Below are 18564 nucleotides of genomic sequence, written 5' to 3'. Positions count from 1 at the left end.
GAGGTAAGACTTGTGGTCAGAAATAAGATATTATCTCCAGCTCACCGAATATGATATGCCACACAAAAAAACAATATTAGTAAAGAAATTTCTTTTAAATACACAATAATACACAATAATAATACACACAATACTTCATACTGTCATCAACAATAATACACATGTGAATGCCAAGGGGGAGGGAAAGGAACTACCCTGCAAGGACAAAGAATATGGGAAAGAACAAAGGTTAGCGGTAAGTGCCTTAACACATCAAGTAGGTTGAATTCTAAGCCTTCAAGGGAAAATTAAGAAAAAAACTTCATTTACACCATGGAACACATAAAATATTTGGGAATTAGTGGCACTAAGTACCCTGGAAGTGTGGATGAAAGAGGCTGAAAAACTGGTGAGTTTATTGAAAGTATGTTTAAGTACCTAGGCCCTCAGACACCCTCCGTCAGTCCACATAGCTACGTGATGGCCCCTCCCTACAGCTGCAAGTAATTGAAGGTTTATTAGCTGGAAAGGGTTACAAGAAGGGTTTTTTAGGATTAGAGAAGATATGGTCCCTTTTTTATAATAATGAAAACAAGAATTTAAGTTATACTAAAAAATTACCACAAAGTTAGCATCTTAAGCAATGTAAATTTATTATCTTACAATTCTGTATAGTATAGAAATCCAATAAAGATCTCACTAGTCAAACTCAGTGCTTTGGCAGAGCTGCATTTCTTTCTGGAGGCTATAAAGGAGAATCTATTTCCTTATCTTTTCTAGGCTAACAAAAAGAATAATCTCCTTTTACCTCGTTTTAGAGGACTACATGATTTGAGTACTGACCCCAGGACATCTTACTATTCACCTTGTTACAACAATCCAAGAAAGATCCTGCTTTAGACACTTCTTCCTGCCTGGAATTCTGTTTCTACAGATCTTCACATTCACGTAGGTGTCTCTCAAATATTTTTAGGTGTCTCTTAAATATTTTGCTAATCAACCTCCCCTAAATAATATCTTCCATCATTCTAACCAATTTTATTTTTCTTCTTGGCATTTTATAGCAAAGACGTTCCATTACATATTAATTTATGTTTGTTTGTTTGTTTTCCCCCTCTGCTGCAATATTGTAAGTTCTCTGAGGACAGGAATTTTGTTCACTTTTTTATCCCCAGGTCCTAGAATATTGCCTGATAATAGAAGGCACATATTCATAAGTATTTTTTGAATTAATAAATGACTGCAATCATGGATGGACCATGAAGATGTCCTCCAGTTCATAGGTTTTAAGAAAGAGAGAAGATAAGCTGTTCCATTCATTATAACAGAAGTCAGTAACAGTTTGGAATGCAAGGTGCCTGGAAAATCTGCTTCACATATTTAAATGTGATCATACACATAAACCATATAACACAGTGAGTATGTATGAGTTTGCTATGGCTACAATAACACAATGCCACAGACTGGGTGGCTTAAACAACAGAAATTTATTTTCTCACAATTTTAAAAATTAAAAGTCTGAGATCAAGGTGTTGGAAGGATTGGTTTCTTCTGAGGCTTCTGTCCTTGGCTCATGGATGGCCTTCTTCTTCCTGTCCTCACGTAGTCTTTTCCTCTGGGCCTGCCTGTGTACTAACCTCTTATAAGGATGCCAGTCAAACTGGGGCATGGTTCACCTGAATGACCTCATTTATCATTAAGAACCTCTTTAAGAATCCTATTTCCAAATACCACCACATTTTAAGGGACTAGGGGTTAAGACTTCAACACATGGATTTTGGGGACCACAATTCAGCCCATAGCAAGGTAATATTTGGTAGTCATGTTATTTTTATTATCTCAGGCTCTGCAGGATTGAGCTGAGACGTGTGGTTTAAAGTCCCTCTTGTTCAAATATCTTTTTCTCAATCGACCTGCCATAATTCTGTCAGTAGCATTCATTCTCTTAAAGCTTTCCTTTCATTCTTCAGATTTTGTTTTAATACTGCTAAGAGGCTTTGCTGGGAAAAGAGTGAGAGATGCCACATCTCATTTATATATTACTTGATAAGCTTGAGTGGTCAGTCATTTCTCAAAGCCATAAGAGAATAAGACAGAGGAGACACAGCTTTTGAAGAGAAAAAGGTAGAAGTACAAAGTTTGTGACAGCCTAAGCACACCTAGTCCTAAGAAGAAAGGGAAAGACAATTTGTCCATTAGTCATTTGCTTGGGTTGTTGAGGAGCACTTCTATAATTTTTCCAGCAGCTATTTCTACCAGGTTTTGTGACATTGGGACTATGTCTCAGAAATGGTGGGTATATACTGAATTACCAAATAAATTATGTTCGCCGATGTTGAATAACAACACATATAAGAAGGCTCTGTCTTGGTAACTGACTTCTATCTAACAGTTAATTTAATTGGGAGTTATCTGATTTGGGCAATGTCTGTCCATTTGAAATGGAGCTTCCTAAATGTGGCAAAATGATATGCGCATGCAATTGAATAGTTGACTACACTGTTTTCTCAATTTTATATACTAAACATTGCTTACCATTAATATTTTAACTTTTGCTTGTTCAGTCTCTAATGTTTATTACCATTATTCTCAATTGATAAATAAATTGTTCTTCTTCTCAAATCATTTCTAAATAGACCATTTTGACGAACTTGGGCCAAAGTGTTTCCTTAAACACATCGAGTGATTCTTTTGGTTACCACTGCTGTATTTAAAACAAAAACTTTAAATACACTCCCTTAGTAAATAACCCAGAATTCACTAAATTCTTTCAGAGATATCCTCTTGTTATATTAAAATGTATTACTGTTGTCTGTAGGTATTCTCAGACATTAGTTCCCAAGGCTAATTGTGGGAGTTTAAATTAACTTCTTCAATGTGATGACATCCAAATTTAAGATAATGCCCATCAACTATACCAACCATAAAGTAAAAAACCCCAAACGAAAAAAAAAAAACAAACCAAGAAACACAGTCAAAATCTAATTTCTTATCAGTGAGGGCCATGAATCAGTGGACGAATGCCAGACTGCTCCACACAGTTGGCTTTTCCACCGAAGTCATTTGCAGGAAACTGTAAAGATTGTGGCTTCATCGCAGAGGAAATCCCACTATATATACAGCAGTTCAGGACATGCATGCTTCCATGAACTTAAAGATGAACAAAAGCTAGAATATATTTGAGAAAATCAGAGTGTACTTAGTTTAAGCAATGTTGTTGTTTTTATGAAGGTATATAAGTTCTACTGCACCATTTCCCAAATGTCTCCATTTCTACACACCTGATTTTCCTAGATTGCATTCCTCCTCCACAGCGCGGGGACTTCAGCTCATTGTGGATTTTGCATGGAGACCAGTGCTCTACAACCCAGGAATACTGATTGCACTCACTGTAACATGGGACTGCCTCATGCACCTATCAAGAACGGGAAAGGAAAAAAAAAAATGTGAAACTGTTCAAGTTATAGAAAAACAGCCTACCTTTTTGTAATTCCTGTTGAATATAACTCAAGAACTATACTCTGGCCCAAACAGCCAAATTCCATCCCCCAAAAGCAAGATATATTTGGCTTCTCTGAAATCATTGATTTTCCTAAAAAAAGCATACAGGGGAAATCAACTAAAACATGATGGTATGCCTTTGCAGAAGAGAACAAAGGACAGTCATTTCCTATCACTGAGAATAGAAATTCCATTATCATTTCACTTCCTCAAAGAGCTTACATAACATCTATTAAATAGTCCAGCTCTCAGTTATACAGTATATTTTATTCTCAGATGCACTTTAAGCTGTCAATTGAAACACATATATGTAAGGAAAATTTATTCTTGAACATTAGAGGCTTTTAGAATGCATAAGAAAAGTAGTATTATTTGCACCGGAAATTTGATTTTATGCCCCCAAATGATCAATGCTAACAGGCAATTATTTAGCCTGTGGGGCATTGTGGCTTTATATGAATTTAGCTATTTGTAAGATGTTTTCAGAGCATAGCCAAAACACACACATGACAAACGCTACCTGTTAGAGGCTGTGCATAATTACTGAATGCGAATGTTTACAATTTCATGGTAAATGCTATGAATATCATAATTGATTCTTAGGTTACTTCCTGTGTATTTGTGAAGTTTTTTTTTTCCCCCTGAAATAATCGTATCCCAATAGGTAGTCAATTGAGTTTGTCTGCCCCTTTGAGGCTAAATTTAAAATGCATCACTCCTCAATCTGGAGCACTGTGTTCTCCCTCAGTAAGGAAAAAAAAAACAAAAAACAAAACTGTTCCATTTCATGATACGTTACTCTAGACCACAAAGATGGCTCTAGTATAGCATGCTGATAAAGAGTGTTTCAAACTATTAACAAAGTAGTTATAATTAATGCTCTGCCTTTGAAATAGGAACTTAAGCCCGAGTCTTTTCCTCCCCTTTCCTTTTTAATTCCCTAAAATTGTAAATGATGACTAGGCAGTACTATCCAAACAGAACCATTACTTGCAAGTTTCTATTAAATGCAAGGGAAAGCACTATGCAATGGGATAATCAGAAAACAAGATTGGAGCACTGCTAGCATGTTAGATGGAAATCAGATGGGAAAAGGTTTCTGTGAGACTATCTTAGGAATCACAAAGAATGTCAGAAACTATTTTTGACTATGGGGTTCTTTTTGGCTCTCTCATGGAGTGCACAAGGATACGAGAAACAACAAGGTGAAAAATATGTGAGGGCAAAATGAAAGGAGATGGGAAAATACAACTGGAAATAGTGTGAGAAAAGTAAGGAATTAAGTAATAACAGAATCACATTTCATGCTGTGAATACTGACAAGAATGGAATGAAAGGGTCAGAAGTAGTGTCCACATTAGAATAAAGAAGTAATAACTTGTAAGGGAGAAAAGTGCTCAAAAAACTCATAGGATACTAGAGGTAAAAGAAGAATCTATAAAAATGAAAAGACATGACCCCAACAAAACAGACACCAGGAAACTAAGCTGATGACAGCTGAAGATTTAGCTGACCCAACTGCACCATGGAAATGAAGCTTTCACTGAATTTATAAGTTTGTTCTACAAACTCTTCAGTATATATCAGATAATTTAAAGAAAGCTTTTTTTGGCTTTCTTTGAGATACAAGGAAGTATGTCAAAGCACTTTGCACAAACAAGGTAGATGAAAAAATTAAAAACCTAATTTTCCCCACACCTCATAATATGAATCTGTAAGCAAATGGATAGGATATCATCTGAGATAGACCCATTTTTCTAAAGCTAGCAACACTAAACAGCTTATATTCCTACCCCCTTCCATATAAAGCCCCAAGATCAGATGGAAAATGAAAAGCTGTTTAGTTGCATGTACCTCTTTTATACACATTTAAACACCTGGTTATATATTGGTTTACTATTTTTATTATTTATCCTCTGGTGATTTGCTCCCATAGCAGAGTAGCTAACTTTAATAACAAGCTATTGGAAGGCAAGGAGCAGGTCTATGTAGGAAGAAATTGACCCACCTTCTTAACTAATAGTATAAAAATAGCACTTCTTAAAGAAGATCTTCCAGTCATATGGATTTACTTGATTCCCCTCCAATATTTGTCTGCCATTTTAATATTGCTTGTATTGTCGCTTCTAGTTGATAAATCCTTACCTTCCTTCAAAGCACAAGTAAACCCCACCATTTCCATGAAGCTTTTCCCATTTCCAGTTGGCATGTCTTTGGTAATGATAGTCTTGGTTTTAAGGACCCTCGTAGTTACATTATAACGCCAGGGTGTGCACATACAGATCTGGAACAGTGGTGCTATTTAGGGCTACACTGTGGGGTGTGGGGGAGCAAACATATTTGATAGTCATCGCCTTGACTCCTCTTCTCTCACACTAATTTAGCCCTTTTTCTCACCTTAGTCTTAATGACCATCAGTCTACTTTGTACCTTAAATAATACTGAGAGGATATGCTCAGAGAAACACACTTTACACTCTCCACATCTAAATATGATTCTGGACAGCATATGTAGCCAGAAGTTGGATGTGGACCACAAGTGTTTGTTTATGTGGCTACTTGAAAAAAAAAAAAAACTTGTGAGTCTTAGGCAGACAGGGACTAAGTTTCCAGGGTGTCTGTATTTCACAAGATGGGGGTAGGGAGTGGGGGTTGGCAGGCAGTGCTCATTAAGTATTTGTTGAATTAAAACTAATTTTTGAAGAGGCTCAGGTTGCTAAATGGTTCTTAATTCTCTAGAGAAAACAGGCCCACTAACTGGAACCTGCAAAGGTACTTTACAGGCTCAAAGGACAATAAAAATGAACAAAAAATGAAAATCTTTTCTTTCCATTATGGGGCTTTGGTGAAGAATAACAATCACTGTGTTATCAAAAAGCACTGCTTGGTGATTTTGTTATGGGAAAGAAAGGCTGTCACTTAACAATTGTGAGAATTCTTTCTTTAGAGTCCTTGTCCATCAGTCAAGGAATCTCAGAGGATCAAAAACACCCACTAGAAGCCAAAAGGCAGTAGGCATTCAAGAATAAATATTAACTACCCAGAGGCCCAATTTCTTCTCCCGTCAGTCCTTTATGTTCTACCTACTTCGTATTGCTATTTAGTTGGTGCTTATGATAATTTTATAATGGAAATTTGTTAAAATATGGACTTAATTAAGGAATCATATGGAAATGCTCTGAAGGAGAGAAATGAGCCATGGGGAAGTTAAAAATAATCATTTTTTTAATGGCACAAATTAGAAAGAAAATTACAGGGTTTAATAAGGACCTAGATGCTAAAAAATGCCACTGAAAAATCTAAATCCACTGAAAGAGGAAACATTTCATTCTTCTAATAATGAGTCCTATTTATTACTTCTTTGGGAACTGTGTTTTTATAATTTTGCTAGTCCTAGAGTCATATCATAAATTGAAACAATCTTTTAATATTTATTAAATAAAACACTACTCATTATAATTGATCAATTTAATTAAATACTGCTTTCTGATACTACTCTTCAACTATAGACAGACTTCCCTGGCATAAACTTAGAAGCAGGGTCTCATTGGGGCTCAGTAGATGTCATTATTAGATATCAGAGTCTTAGAGTTCAAGGGTTCAAATATAAAGCAAATAATCCCATAACAACCATAATAAAAACAAAAACAAAAACAAATAAATGAAAATTCAGGGTCTCCAAATTCCTGTAGTAATAACACTTTGCTCCAGTGAAGGTGCTAGGCAAGACCAAGGTAGAAACCTTCAGGATTGAGAGTTCTGTGCTAGTCACTGTGGCTACTTAGTAAAACTTGAAAATCAGTTCAAAGGCCCATCTGGGACCACAGGCAGGTGATCTCCCATTGGAATGTATTGGAATGTGAGAGAAACTGGTCTCTAGGAGCAGTGAGATCAACAAAGCATTAGGGGTTCCCCTCTCCTCTAAACTTTATGAGTTCTTAACATAAGATGTACAGACTTGCCTCTCATCAAGTCTGGGACCCTCATCCTTTAATTCAAAGAATTTCCTTCCCAGCCATTCTCTACTTATCCATGCTTCCTCTCTTTCATCCTCCAGGCCTTTCGCTGTCCCTTCTTCGGAAGGATCTACTAGGCTATGCTCTCCCTCAATTTACCAAATTAGTCCCTTGTCTTATTCAATCAGCAGCTAAGTTATACTCTCTTGCATTAGGACTTGTCTGACTGACTGGAAAGAATTGCATTTACACAATTACACATTAACCTTTCGCTTACTTTTATTAATCAAGCACTTAAATCTGCTTCTGCACAATATGATATGTACAGTGCTAAAAGTTCAGTTCTAATGTAGCTGCACCCTAATGCTTTACAACTTGCCCGTTAACAGTCCCCAGTCATCAATGACACTACAATAATGCTGTGTAGTTTATAGCTTATATAAGACATTCTATGGCTTAGGTCTCAATGATCACAAGCATTTGAGGCTGGTATAATCTCTTTTCACAGATGAAAATAACATTCGAAGTAGCTAAGTTAGTCATTATGGCTGGTACTCAAAATGAGACTGAGAATCTCAGTCTGCACAGGCTGCCTGTTTAGCTTAGTCAGGCACATCACTGTGCTCCAAGAGATAGTCAATATCTTTTCTGTGATGGAGATAATGCTAATATTTATAAATTCCTGAAAAGGGGAAAACTGAAACAGAATTTTCAAAGATGTCTTTATAGTAGATGATGCCTATTGCTTTACATAGAAAAAATATTGCATGAGTAATTCATTCCTATTCTTGGGGTATCGAGTCTCCTTTCACAATTTGAAAAATCCAAAAAGTGTCTCAGAAAACTAACTTCCATGCTTAAAGTAAGAGGAGGCCTGTGTGTTTTGGATGGCTGCAATTCTTTGTGTTGAAGATGGTGAGTTAAAAATATCCAGAAGTGTTTTTAAATTGGTATCTGTGGGAAAACCGTTATGCCTGTCATTGTGTGCTATGAGTTGCTCAAGAGTGTAGCATTTGGGATAATGGTTTTTCTGGAGATCTTGGAGTCTAGTGATCCATGCTCAAGGATGTGGGTAACTGTGAGCTTTAGTCTAGCTGCTCAAGTCTGAGGCCCTGTGGCTGCCCTCCTCAGCCTGGACCTTTTCACACATCAGCTTCCTTAGCTACATGGCAAATGAAAAGACTTCTTCAGAATGCTCTGAACATATCATATGCCTAGTTTGTGAGATTCACCATTGATTTTAAATATGTATTTTATGTTTTCTTTTCAATTTTGATGTTAAAAATCTAAAAATAAACCTGATAATACTGAATGAGCTTTATTGCAAAATTTATTGACGAATACTTGTTGAACTTTAAAGCCAATGTTATTGTTTATTACAACAGTAATGGTGGTAGCTACATTCTCCATCTCCTAAGAACAGCAGTTTCCAAGCCAGATGTTCAGACCCTGAGAACTGTGGCATTATTGCTAGGACCCATGAATGCATTTCCATACCAAAACTTGTCTGTAGTCTCAATGAATAGTATAATTTCAGACATGTTGGTACCGCCACTTGTAAAATGAATTTAGGCGATGTTGTGATTCATGAAGTTTTAATTTCATTTGAAAGCACGGCTGAATTTGAAGACGCTCATTAGAAAGTTTCTCAATGCAGGCTGGCTAAGAGCATAAAGTCTTAATATAAAAAACTCAGGGAACCACTGTTTTTACATATAAAGGAGAAGAAATAGACTAACAAGGAGGCTATGCCCTGAAATCACATTACTGTTTATATTTTGATAAAAGATATTTTGTATAGAATAGTTCTTTTTCTAAAAGTGAATGTTGAAAATATATACATACATACATACATACATATATATATATATATGTATGTATGTATATGTGTGTGTGTGTATTTATTTATTTACTGAGAAGTTCTAAACTCCAGATTCATTGCCTTTCATTTTCTAATGGTCAGCAGGGGTCCCTAGCCCTCAGGACTGCCACAGACAGGTACCGGTAAGGTCTCTGGCCTGTTAGGAACCTGGCTGCACAGCACAAGTGAGTGGCTGGTGGGTCAGCAAGCTGAGCTTCATCTGTATTTGCAGCAACTCCCTCCCCAACACTAGCATCACAATCTCAGCTCCACCTCATATCATCAGATACTAGGTTCTCATAGGAGCACCAGTCCCTGGTGCCAAAAAGGTTGGAGACTGCTGGTCTACAGAACTAAAGCCCTCCCTTCTGGCCTAAATACCACTGATGATCTCTTAAGCAGAGTCCTCAAAATCAAGACCAATACCCATGCATAGCTAATTCATCTCTGTCACCCACATTGTCCTATTTTCTTCCCTGTGGTAGGAGAGGAAAGTGGGAGGTAGACACTGAGACTGCATAAGTACAACGTCCCCACACCACAAATGCACTTCCTCTTGCTTTGCTAGGTTCCTGCCCACTTTAAGGATGTCAAATACATCCACTAGAGAAGGTATTTAACAGAGAAGAGCCACGAAACCCTCATCTAAAAGGATTAAAGCTCCATTACTTGTGCTGATGTACTTTAGATTATTTATAATGGCAAATAAGTAAAAATGTCCTAGTTTTTCTATACATATTATGTTTCCTCCTATAGCTGACTGACATTTCTTATTATGTGCTATTTCAACTATGAAACTAAACCATGGTTTTAAAGTACATCACATGATAAGGGACACTCAGCAACAAATATTGTTGTGCAGATCCTATAAAGTGCATATTCTTCAAGAAAGTGCACACACATGCAGGCACCCATGTGCATGCACAAGAACTGATCAGACTGCCTCTGTGCCTGCTGTGTATTATAGAACTGAGGGAGCATATTGACACGGGCAACTTGGGGCAAGTTGAACTGTAAGGCCCACACTCTGCACCATAGCACTATGTAAACAATCATAACAAAACATAATGAGAGAAGGAAACTCACTCCAGAATCTGGACTGCCTTCTCCAGTACCCTGGGATATGCCACCCACTGGCATGCTGCATAATGGCAAGAAATCAGATGAAATTTTGTAGATTGCTCACAGCACGCCAGGGACTACTGTCATGGTGGTTCTTTGGATTGTCATAGAACAGATTGCAGTTATCAAACTAAAGTGAAAAGTAAAACATCACCATGCCAACTATGATTGATACTTCCAGAAAACTGGAAGAATTGAGCCCATAACTCTTTAGAAAGGAGGTTATAGATAAGCCTTGAGGTCATTATGCTAAGTGAAATAAACCAATCACAGGAGGACAAATACTGCATGAGTCCCTTATATGAGGTATCTCAAATACTCAAGCTTATTAAAGCAAAGAACAGAATGGTGGTTTCCAGGGGCTGGGAGTAGGGGAAAATGAGGAGATGCTAACCAATGGGTATAACATTTCAGTTATACAAGATGAATTAGTTTTAGAGGTTTGATGGACAACACTGTGTCTATGGATAAGAGTACTTACTGCATTATACACTTAAAAATCTCTTGAATATATTTCATATTAAGTTATATTATCACAATAAAAGAACAGTTAAAAAGAGGTATGTTCTCAGAGGGTATTGGATTGCACCATGGAAACCTGAGCAGAGAGAAAACAAAAACTTTTGGCCTGACCATCTAAGTGATATGGTATAGGAGTCTTGTGCGAAGATTAGATAGATAGGTAGGTAGACAGACAGGCAGAGTGAGTGATTCTGGGTACTAGAATATGACCACCAGATATCAGGTGAGAAAGGAAACCTTTTCCTCTCTGTTGCAATAAAAAAAGTATGAAATGAAGATGACTCTGCCTTCAGGCAGGTAAAAAATGTTTTATAAGTTATAGGCATAAGGCAGTGCTAAAATAGAGCTTAACAGATCTCAGTTCTCAGAAACCTGTCTGAAAGGTAAGCAAATCAGAAAGGTCTGTGGCACTTTTGGGGGTTTATCAAGAAAGGGAAGAGAGTTGCAACTCATTACATAAGTGTCAAATGGAAGTGAAGCCTTGGGAGAAAACCTTTTCTTTCCTTATTGGCCTTTGCTGTACAGCTCCAACTTACTCTCAGTCATTCAGAGCATCATGCTATTCCTGTATTCTAGGATACGTGCCACTATCTCTCTATTCAAAAAATGCAAGAAACCTATGGGCTTCAAAAAGACATACTTTTCAAGCATGCCTAGAAAAGCAATATAATTCGGATTATAAAAACGTATTTGTATAAGGAAGCAATATCATTTAAGATGCACGTTCCTTAAAGGAATCCTATGTTTGTGTGGCTGGACTATCCAATAGAAATGGACAAGGATGAGTAGCCCTGGGTAGGATTAATCTACTATGAACTATTTTGGATGAGAGATGTGTCAATCAAGCAAACAAACCAAAATCTAATTCTCATAAACTGTACACAAGGGTCCTGGTGCATACGGGATGAGGCCTGGAGACTGAAGCTACCTGGGGTAAGTAAATGGGAAATCTGATGAGGTACAACCTTATTCTGTAGACAATGAGAGCCACTAAGACATGAGATTTATATCAAGAGAGATATTCCAAATAAATCTGGGGAACATAAGTTATCTTGAATGTGAGGGAGATGAGCGTACGTGAGAGTGCTGAGAAAGGCAGAAGAGGCAGCAGTATCGGTATGAGGTTATAGTTATGGAATAATAGTCATTATAACTGCTATTTTCACAAAGCTGTCAACATAACAAGCAAGAAGAGACACCAAGATTTGGTAGTAAAAGTGAAAGAGATAACCCAAACACCAGTGCTTCTTTTTGGAATCATTTAAGATTAGTATATTCTAGAACCTAGGGACACAGTAAAGCTTCTTTTTCACCAACAAAATTATGTGGAGAAAAAAAAAAGATAAGACATCAGCTTCCCAAGTGCCCTGAATTCCAGGGAGTATTGCTAATGAGCAGAACAGCAGAAACTCTTGGGTTTTTGCCAAGAAAACGTCTTCATAACATTCTTACTATATTCTTTCATCTTATGTTGGCTTAGTTAGGATAGATCTGATGTTGTGTATGATCTGAAAAACAATCTGGTCTTTGGAAGGTTTGCTCAGAAATTAACAATATTCACAGTAGTCAAGCAGAAAACTGGCTCCCAGGACCACGTCCAAAAGGAAAGCCCTATAATTGGTAAGAAATAACTTTTCAGATGTTTCTTATCAGGCAATGAGATAATGATGGGCCCACTATGCTAGTCTTAATTATTATCAAAAACAAACCGTTTCTACTCTAAAATGCATCAGAGTTCTCATCTACCACTTACTCCACAGTCTATCAGGACGTTAGAACAAAATAAATGAAGGAGCCATCAAATGTGGCCATTATTTTGTCTAGTAAGACCAATAGAAAAAGAAGGAGAAACAGAATTGCAGTGTGTTAAGTCCATTTATAATTTGGCTAATTTCTAAATGATCCTATCATAACAAGCAGGAGAAGAGGAGGAGATCACTGTATCTTTTCATTCAAGAAAAACCAGACGTAATTATTAATTCTTATTGTTTGAGGCAAAAGAGGAAAATAATTACTATAAAATATCCCCAGAGACTTTTCCCACAAAGATGTTATGTGTTATACACACATACGCAACCACAATAATCTTTTTTTTTTCTTCTGTAGATAAAGGTATAAGAAAGCAGCTCATAGGTTGTATTGTGTTCTAATGGTTTTCTCAGTTAAAATACAAGGCCAGGCACAGTACAAAATGGCTTTTTAAAATATGAACTCTTAGTGTGAGTTCTCCCCTAATAAACCTGATGTGTCTGTGACTAAGTTAAAGTGAAACATAGAGCCACAAGTGATGTTTTATAACCAAGGATAGCACAGCTTGACCTTTGCAGAAATGAGAGACAAGATTGATTTGATAATGGAATCCCTGCCATTCACTTACATGGTGATAAATTGAGATCTTGGCTCTGATTTCCACACTAATTTCATCAATTGGAGACTCTTATTGGGGACTAATTGAAAGCTGTAGAATTATGGAATAAAGAGTATTTTGTTGGAAACATTCTTCCTCTGAGGCAGACAGTGAAAAAGAGACAAGGTCTGATATAGAGCCTTTTCGGCTCTTCACAAAATAAAAACAGATGATTACTGAAGAAAAATGATAGTTTAAGGCAGAACTGCACCTGTCCTGCATTTTAGAAAACCTTATTTTGAGCAAAGGAAAGACAGCTGATGGTAAGGCAAAAGTCATGTCTAACAAGAGCAAATGCTACTCCATACAACATAAATAATGAAGCCATTGTAAAACACATGATATTTGAAAAGCTTGACAATGAAGGCTTTAAAATGTGTTACAGAATGATCAATTAACTCATTTACACAAAGTGAGTATGTTTCTGCCAATTTGGCCTCTACAAAGTTCAAACACAAATGCATGTATGTGTTCATGTGCAACAAACGACAGCCTTTATATTTATTGAGGACTAAGAGGTCCAGAAATCATATTTTCTGCAAACAGCCTCGCCTCACCACCAAAAACAACAACAACAACAACAACAAAAACTACACATACTCTGTACTTCATAGGTGTATATGGGCATAAACAGTGAATGAGTGCAGAAATATTTTCTGAGCATGCTTTCTGAAAAAGCATACCTAGACCAAGCCATGATTCTGATACCACCTGAAGCTAAAAGGTTTGCCTTCTTTGTATTTAATTTTATAGAGATTTAAATATTATGCATCAATAATTCAAACCCAACTGCTTATAATTATACTCGGTCCCAATATTTGAAAGTAGATACTCAAATTAATTTAGAGTCTTTCTGATATTTCTTAGATTTATGTAATTCGAAATCTTCTCATTTCTGAATTCGTTTCTGATTTCTCTGAATATAGATGATGGTAGTATTCCATCCCAATTATGGACACCTTAAATTAAGAAAAATGCAGGCTTCTAAAAGGATTGACTTCTTCCCTTAATGGCAGGTAAGATTCAAGGAGGTCAGCACTCGTTGTGACTAAAGGCAGACCTTGCTAGTATGAGGGGCCAGGTTCACAGTGACAACTGGCTTTCTCAGAAGGTGGGAACTGTATGTCTTATGCTCCATGTCTCACATGTTGCCTATAGTATCTAGCATGCATGGGCCCATGACAGACTCATAACATATGCATGTTGTATTTAATTGAACTCTAAGGAAGTATAAGGCTTATGGTTCTAGATCTAAGAGTATACTTCACTTTGTTGGGGGTGGGACTTGTTAAAATATGCCTCCTTGGCAGGAATCACACTGCTTTAGATTCATGAAATGGCATCTGTAGAGCAATTTAGGAGATGGGCAACATCAAGCACTCTACTTGTATTGCATTCCTGTTCTCCTTTATTGAATTCCTTGGTTGAATCCATTAAATTGATAATGTGGTCCTCTTTGGGGGTGGCTTAATTTCAATAATGGGTGAAGTGATCCTTTATACTGAGTGAAAGATTATCTGTGGTCTAGTGAGCAGAGGAATATGAAGGAAGCTGTGAGAAGGTTTTGTTTCAGGTTCCACCATCAATTTCCTGGCAACTCACTTAAAAGACTCTTGGGGTCTAGCTTCCCTCTTTATAATCTGGCATTAATACTTTCAAAAGAAGAACAGCACAGTATACGAGCTTTAGAAACTTTGAGAGAGTTTACCATAAGTAATGTTTGTTTTGAGTAAGATTAGCATTGAGGCATTGGTTGAATAAATTTTGGAGCTGGAAATAAACGACATGATCATCTATCCCAACTGCACCATTTTTATCAAAATTACACCTGCCCTCCCATGTAGATTAACTGAATAAACTTTGAATAGTTGCTAACACTGCACCCTCAAAACCTCATAAAGGTGACAGATCGAAAGAGACACATGCTTTGATGTTTTATATGCTTTCTCATCTTCCACAGCACCTAATACATTGCTGAGAAAGAAATGCCCAATCAGTACCAGCTAAGCCAGCAAAACAACCCAAGACACTGTAAAAATAGCACTATTATTTCTGATAAAGATACAAGGGGATATTTACAAATTCTATAGTAATGTCAATTTTTGACATTTCTCTTTAGCATGAAATGGTTCCTCCTAAAAAGGAAAAGTCTTTAATTTTATAGCTGAGACATATAAAGTGACCTATGCTGAAAGACTTAATTAAAGACATTAATAATTTAGGGACCATTTACCACAGAGTAGACTATAAGATATTGGTAAGAAATAGAAAGAAAAGAGTATGAATATTATGAAAATTATTCTTCATTAAAGATAACTGTCACCTGATAACAACAGTTATAGATCTTTTAACAGTTGGTGCTTTTGACAGTTGCAGCTATATCTCTTGTACTTATTTACTCATGCATTAATTTATCAGACATTTACTATGCTTGACAATGCTCTACTATGTCTAAGTCTCCTTAGACACTAGATAAAGATGACACAAATCCTTTTCTCTTGTGTAGGTGTTGGCAAACTTTGGCCAATGGGCCAAATGTGGCCTGCTGACTATTTTTTTTTAATGAAATATAATGTACACGTCATAAAGTTTACTCTCGAAAGTGTAAAATTTCAGTGTTTTTAAATATTTGCTAAGTTGTGCAACCATCATCACTATTTCTAATTCATAATATTTTCATCATCATCCTTCCCTCTTCCCAAAAAAGTATGTCATTTAGCAGTCACTACCCATTCTCTCCTTCCTTTGGCCCCTGCCAATCAGCCACTAGTCTACATTCTGCCTCTATGGTTTTGCCTACTCTGGTCACTTCATATAAATGGAATCATTCAATACGTGAACTTTTGTCTTTCACAGAATAGTATTTTCAAAGCTCATCCATGCTGTATCATGAATACTTCATTATAGCTTTATGGCTAAACTACATTAGCTGTTTGGATATGCCAAATTTGTTTATTCATTCTTTAAGTTGAGAGACACTTGAGTTGTTTCCATCCTTTGGCTCTTATGAATAATGCTGTTATAAACATTTGTGTATGAGTTTTTATAAGTTCTCAATTCTCTTGATTATTACCTTGGAGTAGAATTCCTAAATAATACGGAAAACTATGTTTATCTTTTAACTGCAAAGAGTCTTCCAAAGTAGCTGCAATATTTTACATTTCTATCAGCAATACATAAGGGGTACAATTACTTTACATTCAACACTTACTGTCTTTTTAATTTTGATTATAGGTATCTTAGTGGGTACAAAGTGACAGCTCATTGTGGTTTTGATTTGCATTTCCCTAAAAACTAATCGTGTTTCACATCTGAACATCTTTATTGGTCATTTGTATATCTTTAAAGAAATGTCTAGTAAAGTCCTGTGTTTTCTTGTTGGGTTGTAAGATTTATTTATATTTCCTGGATACTAGATTCTTATAAGATACATGATTTGCAAATATTTTTTTCTCATTCTCTGGGTTGTCTGTACTTTCCTGGTGATGTTTTTTGAACTGCAAAAGTTTTTAACTTTTATGAAGTCCAATCTACCGTTTTCCCTTTGGTTGCTTGAGCTTTAGGTATTCATTGCCTAAAGCAAGATCACAAAAGTTAACACGATGTTTCCTTTTAAGAGTGTAATAGTTTTAGCCTAACATTTTAGTATTTGGTCCATTTGCGATTGATTTTTGTATATTCTGTGAGAATATACAAAAGTACAGATTTATTCTTTGCATTTGGATATCCAGCTTTCCAAATATCATTTGTTGAAAAGACTATACTCTCTTTCATTGAATTCCCTTGGCAACTGTATTAGGCTGAACACTGCCCTCATAAAGATATCCATGCCCTAGTTCCTGGAACTTCTGAATGTTACTTTACATAGCAAAAGGAATTCTGCATATGTGGTTAAATTAAGCTTCTTGTGATAGGGAGATTATCATGGATTATCCAGGTGGGCCAAATGTAATTAAAAGGGTGCTTATAAGAAGATCACAGAAAGGTCAGATACCAGAGAAGATGATGTGAAAAATGAAGCAGAGATTTGAGTGATATAGCCAAGAATCCTGGCAGCCTCCAGAGGCCAGAGGAGGCAAGGCTCACGTTCTTCTCCAGTGCATCAATCCAGAAGTAAGACAACATGTTCAAGACTTATTTTGGACTTTCCACATCTATAACTGTGAGATAATAAATTTATGTTGTTTTAAGTCACTAAATTTGTGATAATTTGTTATAGCAATAGGACACTTGCAACAATAGCACTTTGTCAAAAAATCAATCACAAAAGTATAGGTCTATTTCCAGCCTCAGTTCTAGTCCATTGATCTATAGGTCTATCCTTATGTACAATACAGTTGATTAATGTACTTTTGAACTGTTTTGAAAGTACGGAGTGTAAGTACCTCAACTTTGTTCTTCTCTTTAAAGATTGTTTTGACTATTCCGGTTCCCTTGCATACTTTGTATAATTTCAATCCATTTAAACATATTGACTGTCATATGTCCTAATGTATGGCCTATCATGGAAAATGTTGCGTGTGCAATTGAAAAGAATGCACATTCTGCTGTTATTGGGTAGACTGTTTTATACTAATACATAATGACCTTTACTTTCACTGGTGCTCTTTATTTCTTCATGTGTATTTGAACAACTATCTAGTGACCTTTTATTCCAGTGTGAAAGACTCCCTTTAGTGTTTTGTGTAGGGCTAGCAATGAATTCTTTCGGTTTTAGTTTATTTGGGAGTTTAATTTTTCCTTGATGTTTGAAGAATGGTTTTCTCTGGATAAAGAATTCTTGAATAAATCGCTTTTTAGTACTTTGAATATGTCTTCCCACTGCCTTCTTTCCTCAGAGGTATCTGATGTGAACTCAACTATTTATTCTAATGGTGATGATCACCTGTAAATGATAAACTTCTCTCACACTGTTTTAACGATTCTATTTTTGTATTTAACTTTGACAGTTTTTATTATGATGTGTCTAGGTGTAGATCTTTTTAAGTTTATCCTGCATGAAATTTGAATGTGTATATTAATTATTTTTTACCAAATTTAGAAAGTTTTGGCTCTTATTTTTTCAAAATTATTTCTGCCTCATGTTTCCTTTTTTTCTGGGACTCCTATTATGTATGTATATGTGTGTTTGATAGTGCCCTATAGATTTCTGAGGCTCCTATTTATTTTTCTTCATTCTTTTCATTCTTTTGTCTTTCTGTTCCTCAGACTTGATAA

General features: G+C 36.2%; 1 protein-coding gene across 2 annotated transcripts in view; it reads right to left on the bottom strand.

Annotated features, from left to right (window-relative positions):
• The window catches only part of THSD7B (thrombospondin type 1 domain containing 7B), a 742175-nt gene that overhangs the window by 107285 nt on the left and 616326 nt on the right, over nt 1-18564 (bottom strand). For both annotated transcript variants that reach the window (XM_039874567.1, XM_039874568.1), the window contains one exon: nt 3261-3394. In XM_039874567.1, coding sequence (XP_039730501.1) covers nt 3261-3394 — 134 coding nt within the window. The remainder of the gene's footprint in view (nt 1-3260; nt 3395-18564) is intronic.

The sequence above is a fragment of the Pteropus medius genome, unplaced genomic scaffold (assembly GCF_902729225.1).
Source record: "Pteropus medius unplaced genomic scaffold, Ma_sr-lr_union100, whole genome shotgun sequence".
Taxonomy (NCBI): Eukaryota; Metazoa; Chordata; class Mammalia; order Chiroptera; family Pteropodidae; genus Pteropus; species Pteropus medius.
Note: the sequence above shows the minus strand (reverse complement) of the source record. Positions and strands in the feature narration are given on the sequence as shown.